Here is a 13,592-nt window from a genome sequence, read left to right on the forward strand (position 1 = left end):
CTTACATTTCAGTGTATAGTATATAGAGCAGTATAAACAAGTCATTGTCTGTATGAAATTTTAGTTTGTACTGACTTCACTAGTGCTTTTTATGTAAAACTGTTGTAAAACTAGGCAAATATCTAGATTAGTTGATGTACCCCTTAGAAGACTTCTGTGTACCCCCAGGGATATATGTACCCCTAGTTGAGAATCACTGATCTAAAGAGCATGCCAAGGTGCAGTACTCTTGCAAGGTGTAGGCTTATGCCAATGTTGAGCAACTTTTCCCAATCTACATGCTAGTTTCACTATCACTAGCATTCTTTTGAGGGGTGGGAGGATAACATTGGCTGCAATATCTAACTTAAAAGATATCAAATATAAAATCTATTGGGTCATATCTTGAGCTGGTTTCAATTTGCATAATTCCATTGGAGCTCATCCATTGTACTTGGACACTCATTCATATCAGCACTTCGTCTTCTTTAGCTCTGTGATCACACTATAATAGGCTTCATATCCTTTTCAAATATATCACAGACTGGAAATGATGATGTTATGACAACAAATACCCCAGCTTGCATCTAGAGTCCCATTTTAATGAGTGCATCTTACATCCACTATCATTTGATCAAACTTATCTCCTGTTTTTGTGAACCACTTATAAACATCAGTGTAAGTTGTGGTATCATACTATAAAAACATCCAAATAGCTTCTTTTCTATTTACAAGATGCGTGCCTTTCTGTTTTTGTCATAATACGTGTTTCAGTTCATGACTGCCTGAGTTAACACACATTAATGGGAGTGCAAAACTTCCTGTGTTATGTTGTTATTTCTGTTTTTCTGGTTGTTTATTATATACATGTTTTGAAAAATAGCTTAGTGGATAGACACAATGGGAGCTAAGGGTGTGTAGTGCCTCTCGGAAGATGTTCAGCTTCTTGCTGGATCTGACCTCATATAATAAGCCTATGCATTGCTTATTATTTTACAAACTTACTTTTGGGGCAAGATATTCCTATTGTTATGAAACTCCCACAAATGTTTATATGAGTTATTAATAGTAATATCTAGGGGGGCAACTAAGATTGGGGGCAGACTGTGCTAGATGCCAGCCAAACATACAGACAGAGACAGTCCTTGCCTCAAAGAGCTTGCAACCTAGACAAGATAAACAAAGACAGAGGGCTGGCAAGTTGCAATACCCAAGGTCAAATTGCAATTCTGAATTATAATTACGGGTGGGCCCAAGACCTGATCAGCAGTTTGAACCAACAAAAATGCCTTGCATGTGGGGTGGGGGTTTGATTCTTCCCATTATAAAGGTAAGGTCCACTTGTGACATTTGGATTCAGGTCTGAGTTTGGATTTCAAACACCTGCAAAGTTCAGGCATGTTCCTCTAGAGTGTAATGGGTTTGAAGATGCAGTCAGTGGAATTCTAAACTCAGAAGGCCAGATCATCAGCTGGTGCAAATCAGCATAGTGCAATTGATGTTAATGGAGCTGTGCCAACTTACACCATCAAAACTTGCCTTCTTTTGGTATGTTTATGCCTCATAGATAGGCTTTTTCATACATCCAACTGGAAACTTAAATCCATTTACCATTCAGATGTTTTTCATAATGTTCCCCTCACCATTGCTAATTAAGACCCTGATTCAGGAAAGCATCTGCTTAAGGGCTTTCCTGCACTGGAACCAAATAAAGCTATTTGGAGCAAGCTTTTCCATCAAATATGCATTGACATCAATCGGGTTCTCCACACAGTTTAGAGGGCAGCATTTGGTCCCTTGTATTGATGTCTCTTGCAACCTTACTTCACCTCCAATGGGATCCTGATAAGGCCAAAGTGTGTTATCAGTGGGGACTGAATTCATGTAAATGAGATCAGAATTTGACCCAAGAGGATATCACAAATGAATTGCACATATTTCCCTAAGAGCAAGTTTTGTTGTTGCAAGATCATTCAAAAAGAGAATTCTATCTGTGAGGAAGTAGGTGAACCAACAGCAGGAACTCAGAAAAATATTTGCCAATATCTTTTTGAGTCAGTGATGTATTTTCCCCAAATTGCTGCAATATGAAAGTTCTTCTTTCATATAATCTTAATATAGTGTTATGCACTTTAATATTAGTTGTAATTTCACCTGCATAAGATGTATTCAGATTAGACTTTTGGCCCTAAGAGAATCGAGCCTCCCTTTTTCTACAATCTTTGCACAGCGCCTAGCACAAAGGGGCGCTGGTTCATGATTAGGGCTCCTAAATGCTCCAGTAATACAAACAATAAAATAAAATAATACACCAGGGGACTGAAAGAACTCACTGACTCAAGGCCTGAAATCTCTTTTCCCCAGTGGGATGGTATGGAACACTACCCTGTATTGACGTGCTTCAATAATGACTTTAAATTGACGTCCAGAAGCAGCGTGTGTGGTTACATTTCCCATTGTTACTGCGGTTTTACAATGATGCCGAGAGCACATCCCCCCTCCCCTTTTTGTTATACAGCTAAATAATCTGATTGTTTAATCCATTAAAACCACGTTGTTCTCTGTCGTGAACTACGGGTGGAAAAACCTCCACATACCAAGCAACAGTTAATCAACGGCATCATTTAAGCCCGAGTTAATCGAGGCTTCTTCTTTTTCTTACCATATATTCATGGGGCTCTAGTTTTTGTTGGAGGCTCTACAGCAGCATCCCGCTCACGGCTGTGCCTAGGATGCATCCCTCCGCACTGCATCCCTTCCCAGCCCTTCCGCACGGCCCGCCGGAGCTCTCATCCACTGCCTAAAGCGTGAAGGGCTCTTTTGATCACCGCGCAGCAAAGAAACAAGTGTATCGTCAAACACAATAGTAGCATTTTCATCCAGACAACTGCCCTCAAATGCCGTTGAATGCATTTTAACAGCCATTCACTCATGTGTTGTTAATTTCTAGACGGCAAAGCCCAGGGTCTCCTGACACTGACAAGATGTTTTCAATGGGAAAATAATGGCCGCATGGTATACACAGGAGGAGACTCTGTAGATAGATTGCCAGGCTTCTGACTTCTCACGGATGAAGCAGCAAACAAAGGATAAGAAAAGTGGAAGTTTCCAATAAATCCCCATCGCTATATGTAGGTTGATTGACTGACTGTTAATACAGAAATTCGGATCACAGGGTTAGTGTATAACCTAATGGCAACTGTCGCGTTTGCAGGGATTTTTTGAATGAGACACTTCAACAGACTTAGTGAGAACACTTCCTACCTGGCACCGATCTGATCGTCTCAGGTTAATTTCAAATGCAGGCGTTGATTTCTCTTACAGTAAGCATCCTGAAGCGGTGACGTTAGCCCTACGATTTGCAAACACAGACACCAGCAAACCTGACACCCCAACAACAGATCTTGTGTTTCTCAGTTTGATGTCGCTTATGTGTTTTCAAACAGTAGGGTTCCCATAAAAACACATCCCTTCCTTAGTACGTGAGTCTCATTGGCTGGATTTTACCTCCCGCTTTACTGGAAATTTAACCTGAGTGTGTGTTACCGATTGTTAAATTTTCAGAACAGCTAAGTGTGTTAAGATATTCAACTGGAGATGTGTATCTCGGACCTCTCATCTTCAGATAGCGATGGGGAAACTTCTTGGCAAAATCTCACTTCAGGGTCCTTTATCGGGACTTTTCTATGGGGGTGTTGTACTTGTTCTTGTGTGTTCTTACATATAGATTGGTACTGGGGATGAGTTGTGTTGGCAATAGAGCAAACTCTGTCTCTAGTTCATTCTGACTATAACTTCGCTCGGGAAGGGACCGGGAGGTTGACAAAGCCAGGTTGCAAGCTCTGAATCTGATTAGCAGCCTTGCCCGGCTCTGGATCCGGGCTGACGGCAGGTACTTCTCAGGCGGGACTCGAGTGGAAAGTTTTCTACCCTCTTGGCCTTTCATAGTAAAAAGTCGGTCGCTGTTGCTTTCAGCTCCCGTTGGGAAATCTCATTCAAGGATTTTTGTCAATGGGAGAGCGCCCTGCTCCGCTCCCCCGACCCAGCTCCGGCTGACGTCACCACGGAGGCGATAAGTATCTGTTGATATAATTGGATGTGAGATTCTGGGTTGCGATAGCACAAGTCGGCCCGTCGCTGCTCCGAAAGGGCCCCCATGATTTATTCAGCAGTGGATCGGGGCACGCAATCGAGCTGTCAAGAAAGCGTCAGCTTATTAGGCAAGGGCTGCGTGATTCCAGAAGCGGGTCTATGCTATAAAAATCACGCACCCGGGCGCTGATTAGGAGAAAATCTGATCACAAGTTGGGGAAGAGACGACACGGGCAGAGTGACAGCGGGACCTCGGCAAGCCCCCGGCCCGGACCGCCTTCACCTGCCCTGGGACCCGGCCGCGGCATCTCCCAGGTAGGCAGCGATCGCCGGCGTGCGCCGCAACAGAGCGAACTTCTGCCTGCCCCGGGGGCAGCTGCGGGGCTCGGACGAACGCGCGGCGGGTGGGTGCGGGCGACCGGCTGCCGATCCTGCAAACGAGCCCGGCACACTCGCTGGCCTGGGGGCCCTGCGGGAGGGAGCAGCGACCTCGGCGCCGGCTGTAACGTTGCTTGGGAAGCAGCCAGGCCGCGGGACGTTTTTAAATGGGACGCCTGCTCCCCGCCCAGCCCCGGCTGGCTGCCGTCACCCGGTGGCTCGCCGTGGTACCTGCAGCGCCGGGACTTTCTCCTCCGCGGCCGGAGCTGGTCCCCGCCCGGGGCTGGGGCTTGCTCCGTTCCGCGCCTCTGAGGGGCTGGGGCGTCAGCCAGCGCTGTAAGCCCGCCGGAGAGGGAACCCTCTCCCCCTGCGCCTGGGGCAGGGCCAGAGACCGGGGGGGCGCGGGGCGGGGCCGGGCCTTCAGCACCACGGAGAGCGGCCCGGGCGGCTCCGGCCCTGGGGTCGGCCCGGCAGGGCTGTGCGCTCCCCTGGCCGGCCAGTCTAACTCCAACGCGGCAGGTTTTCTCTCCCCGCCCCGCGCCTTCCCCCTCCCCCCCTCCCTCCCTCCCCGCTTCTGTCCCCGTTGCAGATCTGGGCGTTGATCATGAAGCTCCAGCTGTTGGTCTCCACAGGGATCCTGCTGGTTGCTCTCCTGCCCCGCCATGAGTGCAGAGCCCTCCGCGGGAGCCCCCCCGCCGCCGCCAGCGCGCCGCTGCCGCCGGATGCCCTCCCGCCGCCGCCGAGCCTGCCCGTGCTGCTCCGCATGGGAGAAGAGTATTTCCTGCGGCTGGGCAGCCTCCACCGGAGCCCCGCCGCCTCCTCCTTCGCCCCCAGCAGCAGCAGCAGCAGCAGCCGCCTCCCGGCGGGCGCCCGGGCCACCAACTTTTTCCGAGCCGCGGGGCAGCCCCCGCCGCCGCCGCTCCCCGAGCGCTCGCCCGAGCCTGCGGCGGGCCCCGGGGAGGGGGAAGCCGAGAGCCTGCCCCGGGAGGCGATGGCGAGGGGGAAGCGATCCGAGGAGCCCCCGATCTCCCTGGATCTGACTTTCCACCTCCTCCGAGAAGTCTTGGAAATGGCCAGAGCCGAACAGTTAGCCCAGCAGGCTCACAGCAACAGGAAACTGATGGAGATCATCGGGAAATGAAGCGGCCGCGCCTTGCCAAAGAGATCCTGCAGTCGGCACAACATTATACAGTATTATATACCATAGTGCTGCTCTGGCGTCATCTCTGTATTTTTATATAGCTTTAAACATAGAGGGTGTACACTGGCCAGAGCCCACGTCCCTTGGTTAGCATGCCCAGCAGTGTATCCCCGTGCAGTGACGAGACAAGTGTCATTCGTAACTTACCCGCCTTTATGTTTCCATTTCGAAGTTATTCTAGTGACATCGCTACTTTAGGATGGGGACAGCGGAAAAAAGGGTTCAAAGCAGCCTTTGGACAAGAGAGAGACTTTTCTTGTGGGGAAAGGTGTGTGTTTGTGTGTGTGTGTGTCTGTGGCGGGGGGGGGGGATCTCTGTAAGCTACTGCGAGTAACTTTTTCCTGTACCATTTCCGTAATAAAACATCTTTTCAGCGCTCGGTCAATTTTGGTGTGTAAGAGAATGTTTAATATTTATATTTTTAATAAAAGCTGCAAAGTAACTGTGGTTGTATAGACTTTCTTGCCTTGGGGGTCTTCTAGATTCGGCAGGGGTTTCCTTTCTGTATATATATATATATATAAAGAAAGCTTTCCCTGAGCTATTTGTTTTGGGTTTTTTTACACTCACCCACCCATAACAGCGCTGAAATGAAAGGAGAATTGGCCAATACCTGCACGCTGATAGCTCAAGCAGTGATAGGTGTAAAACGAGTGTACATAAATTATAGGACCCATCAACGGGCATATTATGAGGATACAGCTACGGGTGTGGTCTGTACGAGGACTTTATTGCAGTTCAAGGGTTTCGGGGATATTTATGCTTTCTCCCGATTATATTCTTTAACATCGCATGGACTCCCTGTGCAGAAAATGCATCCAACATGGTACATAGCCGCATTTTCACTATCCGCTCCCAAATTCAATTGTTTAATTCAGCTCTGTTAAAATAAAATGACTCCAAGCTAAAACCTGTCCTTCAAAAAGCCAGTCTAGCCCCCTCCCCGCTTTTCTTGTCTCCAATTTAAACACAATTAGTGCGACTGTTCTGGGTTTACAGGAATGCTGTTAAAAAAAAAAAACGAGCTGGAAGATTTTTGCACCTGAGAACTATCTGACACGAAGTGTTGCGGGGATTAAGCCACATGCTTGGCAATGCCATTGGTGATTATTTTGTAAAGTTGAATGATTGACGTTGAAAAAACAATTTCTGTCCACGAGAAGAAACATTTCTACAAAACCCTTCAAACAGACATAAATGTGCTGGCGAACTTCACCCTAACTCGCTGTATAATCTATCGAGATGCCAGATTTGAGCGAGCTGCTGTGTGTCCAGCAACTCAACCATCCCGTGCATGACTAAACGCTTCTGGCGCAGGGTCTAATGCCACAACAGCTCCGAAAGAGTCATTAGGGAAGACTGAAAGCCTTTTTGGACGGTCTAAACACACACAACGCCCAATCCTGCACTAACTCGCTAACTCACTCACACTAGTGGGAGTTTGGGGGCACGGGGAACGGAGAACTGGGTTAAATCGTGTTAACTTCAAAGCAGATGTTCCAATCTCTTGGGTGGAGCCCGTACTTTCATGAAAGTCTCTAATTAGGGAATTACACCTCAAACTCTGTAACATGCCCCGAAGGGTCTAGCGTGTGACTGGCCGAATGTGAATTTAAGCCCAAAAGAATTAAATTGCTCTAAAAGGAGGCTTCAGTCTCTGGAGAAAATTCTCCTCCTTGGGCTCTACACTGCCATCCTTGTGCGTAAGAACTTCCCATAGAATACAGCTGGAGTGTTGTGACTGGAGAGACGGTAGGATCTCGTGGACCTGTAATTAACACGAGTGAGCGTTGAGTTCGGGGATGCATCTGTGTGCAGGGGTGCCTTTTAGCAGCTAAATGCACTTTATGGTGTCATGCAACTGATTTTGAAAATGTTTGGTTTAAGGAAATCACTCAAGTGCTATTGATTTTGTTTAACACTATTTAAATTCTCATATTCGCCTGAGTACGTGAAACGGACAGTTCCTTACTGGATTCATACATCTGTCATATTTATGAAATCAGCTTTCTCCTATTATCTTATGAATCATCAGGAAAAAAGAGTTCAAAGAAGGATTTTGTGAAACCAATGCAGACAAGTCTGAGTCCTGGCTGCAAATATTCATTGAGAACAAAATCTTGTGGAAAAAACACAATTGGGTGCGGTGATGAATTTTACTGCTGTTCAGTGAAGATATCTGTTAACTCTTAATATATACTTTGTTCTTTCAAAGCTCTGGACAAATATTAACTAACTGATCCTCAAACCCATCCTACATAGTCCCATTTTACAGGAGGAAAAACAGAAACAACATAGATGGTAGGTAAGCTACTTTCAAACTGTTGTCAGAACTGGGCTTTGTATTCAAGAATTACTTGGCTCCCACATTAGACTATACTGCCTTCTGGCATTTATTAATCAACCATTTTATGCTATTGACTATGGTACCATGAAAAAAAATGTATGTCTTCACTGTCAGTCATGGTGCTATAAGAAGAGCTATGTATTCAGGGCCTGATCCAAAGCCCATTGAAGTCAATGGAAAGATTCCCCTTGATTTCAATGGGCTTTGGATCTGGCTCTTAGACCCTGACCCTGTAATGTATTTATGACTCTCAAAGACTATTGAACTCTTTCAGAGATGATGACAGTCAGCACCCATTAGGAAATACTCATACAGTATTCAATTCTGTAATAATTTTTCTAACTGTCCTTAGAGTGTTAGGGTTAGAAATCCTGATGCCCATGGAAAACTCCCAGGATTTCACCTTCAGAATCAAGTGCAGTGTCAATCTGCTCACCATTATAAAAGGCATGTCAGTTTATGTAACCAGTTTCACTAGTTAAATATCTGTAGTATATATTGGACACGTCTCTCTGCACTGTGGTAGCCTTTTCCATGGGTTTATAATCTTTTAAATGCATTCTTTAACAGATACTTGCAATAAACTCATCACAGTTCAGCTCAGAATGGTCTTTTGTGGTTTCAAAGGTCTTGCCCTTTTACTGTCAATTTGCTCAATAGGATAAAAGTGAGTGTTGATTTCATGTATCAAAGGAAGTTGAGAAGCTATAGGTATAACAGATATGGATATAGACAGGCACAAGCTGAAACACTTATTCAGAGCCCTCTCCTTGCCTTTTGGGGAAATACAGATAATGAAGATACACATACAGATCTGTATCCCACATAATTCAGGAAGGGTTCCAATCCAGTGCTTCCTACAGCTATATCTTTATTGTCTACAGCCATATAAAATATAACATTTCTGAATGGTTCGAGTGTTATTAATTGTGACCTATCAACCACAGCTGGAAAATACAAATCTAAGGGTGAAAAGCTCCTCTTGCAATCCCCATTTACGCTCAGTTCTTGCGCATCAAGCATGCAGTAGCACCATTTGTGCTGGAATAATTCAGCACCCTGGTTGTATTGAGTGGAGTTTTAGACTTACCTTTGAGTTTTATGGATTTTGTCAAGGATTTGCCACAAGAGTTAGCAATAAGTTGAAAAGGTGGAGTTACTCCAACTGGTGTAGTGAAGAGTAGTGAGGGGGTCATATTTCAACGAACAGTCTTGGGTAAGCACTTACAAAAATACAGCAGGACACCCAGGCTGGCTACAAACAATCATAATGTTCACTAATTTTGCAACTCTAATTATAGCATGAAGCTTCTGTTCAACATTCTCCTCTCTGAAACAGGTTTTTCTTGAACACACAGTCACTCTTAGTACAGTATTTCATCAACACATCTATTAGTCCAGTTTTCCCACTCCTTTTATTCAGCTATTTCCAAACATCATTCTAATCTAAAAGTATCAGATACAGTATAATGGAATTCAAATAAGGCCCTGGGAATTAAACCTAATCAAGATGTCCCTTATATGGATTATTTCTTGTTGGTTCCAGCCAGGTCACTTGCTGCCTCATAGCTCCTCTCGGGTAAGTACATCCAAAGCCAGCCGGAATTATAGTTATTCATTCAATGAGTTTAACCAGGAGAAAGAGAAGACATGACGAGCCGGCTCATCAGTTCTTTCACTGCTCACTGGAACATCTTCCACTTGTCCTTGAGGGGATGGTTCAGACCCAGTCTGTAGGAGAAGGAAATGTTTATAAGGGGAAGAAGGAAAGCTCATCTTTTAAAGCTGGGATTATGTTTGCAATATGGTTCTATAATACTGGCTTCTTTCTATCAATAAAGTTTGATGGGAAGTAGAAAGGAGGAAAAATCATGAACATGAAAAGTCTTTGGGGGCAGGAGCCTACTGAAGCCAAAGGGAGTTTTGCTATTGACTTCAATAGGGCCAGGATTTCACCCCATGTGTTTGCATAGCTCAAAAAGCCTCCAATTCTCACACGAGTGGATTTCAATAGGACAACCTGCATAACTAAGGTGAGCAGGATTTAACTCCACGATTGAAGTAGGTGCTGTAACTTCTAATCAAGAAGAGAAATGAAAAGTTGCCATATTAGCCACATATTTAACATGTAACTGGAATACACCAGAACAATTTTTATTAGCTGCACAAAGCTGGCATTCACTCTGGAGTACTGGTGGCACCTTAGAGACTAACAAATGTATTTGAGCATAAGCTTTCGGGAGCTACAGCTCACTATGAAGCTATAGGTATAACAGATATGAAGTGAGCTGTAGCTCCCGAAAGCTTATGCTCAAATACATTTGTTAGTCTCTAAGGTGCCACAAGTACTCCTTTTCTTTTTGCGAATACAGACTAACACGGCTGCTACTCTAAACTCTGTAGACAGTAAACAACTGATAATGTTATGATCAGTAATCAAATTTAAAAACCCATAAAATAAATAATTTGATGAATTCTCAAATGCCTATAAAACTTAACGTCTTCAAAAAACGGGACTATAAATTTGTAACATATGGGGCAATATATACTAACTCTTTTAGGATGGTTAAAAACAAATTAGTTGTCAGAGCTTTGGGTCCAATTCTGCTACCCTTACTCACATTGTGTAGTATCCTACTGTGGGAAATATACTTGATTTCAGTGGGACTATTTGCAAGTAAGGTATTATTTAAAATGAATAAGGATGATAGAATTGTGTCCTTTAACACTAAATATGTCTCAACCATTTATAACAGTTGCATAATGTAAAGTTATCAAAATCACAGTGCAAACATATGTACAGGTACTGACAACATATCACAGCTACTTATGAAGAACTACAGCATAGGATGGATGATTATTTGGCATTTTCCAAGCAATTTTTGTAAGTATGTAATGTTAAAATCCATACTGGAATTAGTGAGAAATGATGATCTGTTATGTGTAAGTTGGCTAACGGGCTTCATTCCAGTTACTGTCTAGTTGGACAATGTCATACCACTATAGGACAAGTCCTAAAGTCTTGTGGACATGAAAACAAGTAGTTTCCTGTTTCTTTTCCTATATCTAATTGAAGTTTTCAGTTTATTTTTAAGGGCCACATCCTTAATTAGTATAAATTGGCATAGCCCCAGTGGTTTCAATAGAGGTAATTCAATTTACACCGGCTAAGAATCTGGACCTAAGACTTGAAAGATGGATTAATCTAGCCTCTTAATTTGGACAAGATTTTCAAAATGATGCTTTTTGTTGCAGGTTCAAAATGTGGTGTGAAAATTTGGTCATTTTATGTACATTTACATTTTCAATGGATAACACTTTCCAGTGAGTAAATCTATTGTGCGCTTGAATGAGAGTGCAAAAATTAGTGGAACTTGGAAGACCTGAAGGAATAATTACCTATTTAGACACCAGAGTTCCTTTTCAGCAAGGTTGGAGTGAAAATTTGTCTCCTAAACTTAGTAAACAGGTTTGTCTGCCATGTTGTTGTAGCTGTGTTGATCCTAGGATATGAGACAGACAACATAGGTGAGGTAATATCTTTTATTGGATCAACTTCTGGAAACTTCTCAATATGAAGGAGAAGGAAGCCAGACTAAATATTACTTCCTGAGAAAATGCAAGAGCCCAACTTGTATTTAGCTCAGACACTTTGTTTATTTCCCCAGACTTGAAGAGCTCTGTGAAGCTTGAAAGATTGTACCTTCTACCAACAGAAGTTGGTCCAATAAAATATATTATCTCACCTACCTGGTCTCTCTCAGTTTTGCACATTTTAAGGAATTAGACACACATCAGTCAGATCCTCAGCTAAAGTTCTGGCCCTCAGAATAATGTGTGTAAAATCTTTTGGCCAAAACTTCTAATGTGGGTTCCTCAAGTTACATGCCAACAGTAAATAAGTGGCCTAATTTTTTATAAGTGTACTCCCCTTTGCTTGACTTCAATCGATGTGGTAAGTGCTCAGCACTTCTGAAAATAAAGCCCTTTGTTTGGGTTTATGTAGATTGAGAGGTCTAAGTTTAGGGAATCCACATTTGAAAAGTTTGCCTTTTACTTTCAAATGTGCAACTGAAATGCCTAGAACAGCTAAAAATAATTATCATTATGCATGCACATTTTTGTGCACCCAAGTCCCCAGTAGGGCACTTAACATACACCCTTAGTGCACAGAGTCCTAAATGTCTGGCAAATGATTAATAAAAACACCCACATCACCTCTGATTTCTTCTCTAAAACTGCCTTATTATTCTATCATTTATCTTACTGTACAGAATCAGCTAGATGGATCACTTCCACTTGATGTTCCAACAACGATTTCATTTTGTTTTCAGACTATGGGCTTTATCCAGCAAAGCACTTAGGACCAAATCTACAAAGGTATGTAGGCTCCTATCTTTCACTGACACAATAAAGGTTAGGATCCTAAATAACTTTGTGGATCAGGGCCTTAAGCACATACTTAACTTTAAATCAATGGGACACCTCACAAACTTAAATTTAAGCACATGTGTAAGTGCTTTGGTGGACTGGGACCAAAAAGAATTGGAAAGAATAAAAGAATAACTACTTGGTCTTCTCTACATTAGGAGATACACATTAACACATGGTAGACCTTGTCTGCTGAGACAAGTTTAAACCCAATAGTCTTTTGTCTATAGGTCACAGGGTGGCTGGCCCCAGTAAATGAAGTAGGTCCAGCTCCCCTGTGCCAGAGCTGGTGCGCCCATTTAGCCAATTATGAGAGTGAGGCAGCTCCTGGGGGCTATAAAAGGTAAGGGAGAGACCTACTGAGGGAGAGTCCCAGTGAGAGTTGGTCAGGAGACTGGAGAAGTCTCTGGGGAAAGTTGCAGAAAGATTTCTGCAGGCCCTCCCTGGGAAGAGGGAGGAATGAACTAGGAGACTGTATGTCTGGGACCAGGGAAAAGGCTGAAGGCAGAGGAGCAGTGAGAGTGGTTTGCTGGCTGCTGTCCCCAAGCCAGAGAACCAGGGATGGAGACAGTTGAAGGCAAGGGAGCAGCAGAGGAACTTACCAATTGACATCTCAGGGCCAGAGAGCTTCACCCAGAGTGAAAAGGACCAGGGAGAATGAAGGAAGGCGCACTGGCAAGGATGTTCCCAGCAGAGAGGCTGTGTGGGGTTCCCACTTGGAAAAGCATGGTTACACTCCAGTTGGAAGGGCTGTCCCGGTACAAGACAGGACTGGGCTGTGCTGGATAGCTAGGGCATGGTGAGAGACTCCAGGGCTGCGCTGAAGAGCCGGGCCATGGGAGGGACACCAGAGCTGTGCTGGAGAGCCAGGCAGTGGTGTAGTCCTAAAGTGAAGTATCTCCCTGTCCCCAGGCTGCGGGGGGTGAGGCACAGTGGTGTAGTGGAGCTGGACCGCTGTTCCAGTGTGTTTTAGCTCCATCACACTACTGGAGCCAGGACCTGGAGAGGGACGCTGGGGCTGGATGTTACCTATAGTGTTTGGATTATGCTGGGGAAGACTGGACTATTCTTGTGGGACATTTGTTATGATTTATGTGCATGGGATTCCGTAATAAATGAGCCCCTCAAGGGCTATAGTTATACTTTGGAACACTCTGGGGACTA

The 13,592-nt window shown here is 44.4% G+C and overlaps 2 protein-coding genes across 13 annotated transcripts in view; one reads left to right on the forward strand and one right to left on the reverse strand.

Annotated features, from left to right (window-relative positions):
* Positions 1-3,924: 3,924 nt before the first annotated feature.
* CRH (corticotropin releasing hormone) lies at positions 3,925-6,092 on the forward strand. Of its 3 annotated transcripts, none has more exons than XR_013635253.1 (2): positions 3,925-4,386; positions 4,969-5,046. XR_013635253.1 is itself a non-coding variant. In XM_073331021.2 (2 exons), exon 2 carries the CDS (start codon positions 5,054-5,056, stop codon positions 5,588-5,590), a length of 537 nt encoding a protein of 178 aa, XP_073187122.1. In that variant the 5' UTR covers positions 3,941-4,386; positions 5,039-5,053; the 3' UTR covers positions 5,591-6,092. The 3 variants fall into 3 exon arrangements, 2 of the variants coding, with proteins under 2 accessions (XP_073187122.1, XP_078707416.1); XM_073331021.2 differs by having other exon boundaries at positions 3,941-4,386; positions 5,039-6,092; XM_078851290.1 differs by lacking the exon at positions 3,925-4,386 and adding an exon at positions 4,514-4,785 and having other exon boundaries at positions 5,039-6,092.
* A 3,301-nt stretch (positions 6,093-9,393) lies between these two features.
* TRIM55 (tripartite motif containing 55) overlaps positions 9,394-13,592 on the reverse strand; it is a 64,117-nt gene continuing 59,918 nt past the window's right edge. For 7 of the 10 annotated variants that reach the window (XM_073331001.2, XM_073331002.2, XM_073331006.2 and 4 more), the window contains one exon: positions 9,394-9,728. In XM_073331001.2, coding sequence (XP_073187102.1) covers positions 9,609-9,728 — 120 coding nt within the window. In that variant the 3' untranslated portion in view covers positions 9,394-9,608. Of the gene's footprint in view, positions 9,729-11,396; positions 11,501-13,592 lie in introns of all 10 variants that reach the window. The other 3 variants (XR_012157188.2, XR_012157190.2, XR_012157191.2) reach the window with 2 other exon arrangements.

This window comes from Lepidochelys kempii, chromosome 2, assembly GCF_965140285.1.
Source record: "Lepidochelys kempii isolate rLepKem1 chromosome 2, rLepKem1.hap1, whole genome shotgun sequence".
NCBI classification, from domain to species: domain Eukaryota; kingdom Metazoa; phylum Chordata; order Testudines; family Cheloniidae; genus Lepidochelys; species Lepidochelys kempii.

Bases quoted from the DNA above. Each gene is read 5' to 3' on its own strand.
- CRH (XM_073331021.2), top strand. From the start codon at position 5,054: ATGAAGCTCCAGCTGTTGGTCTCCACAGGGATCCTGCTGGTTGCTCTC.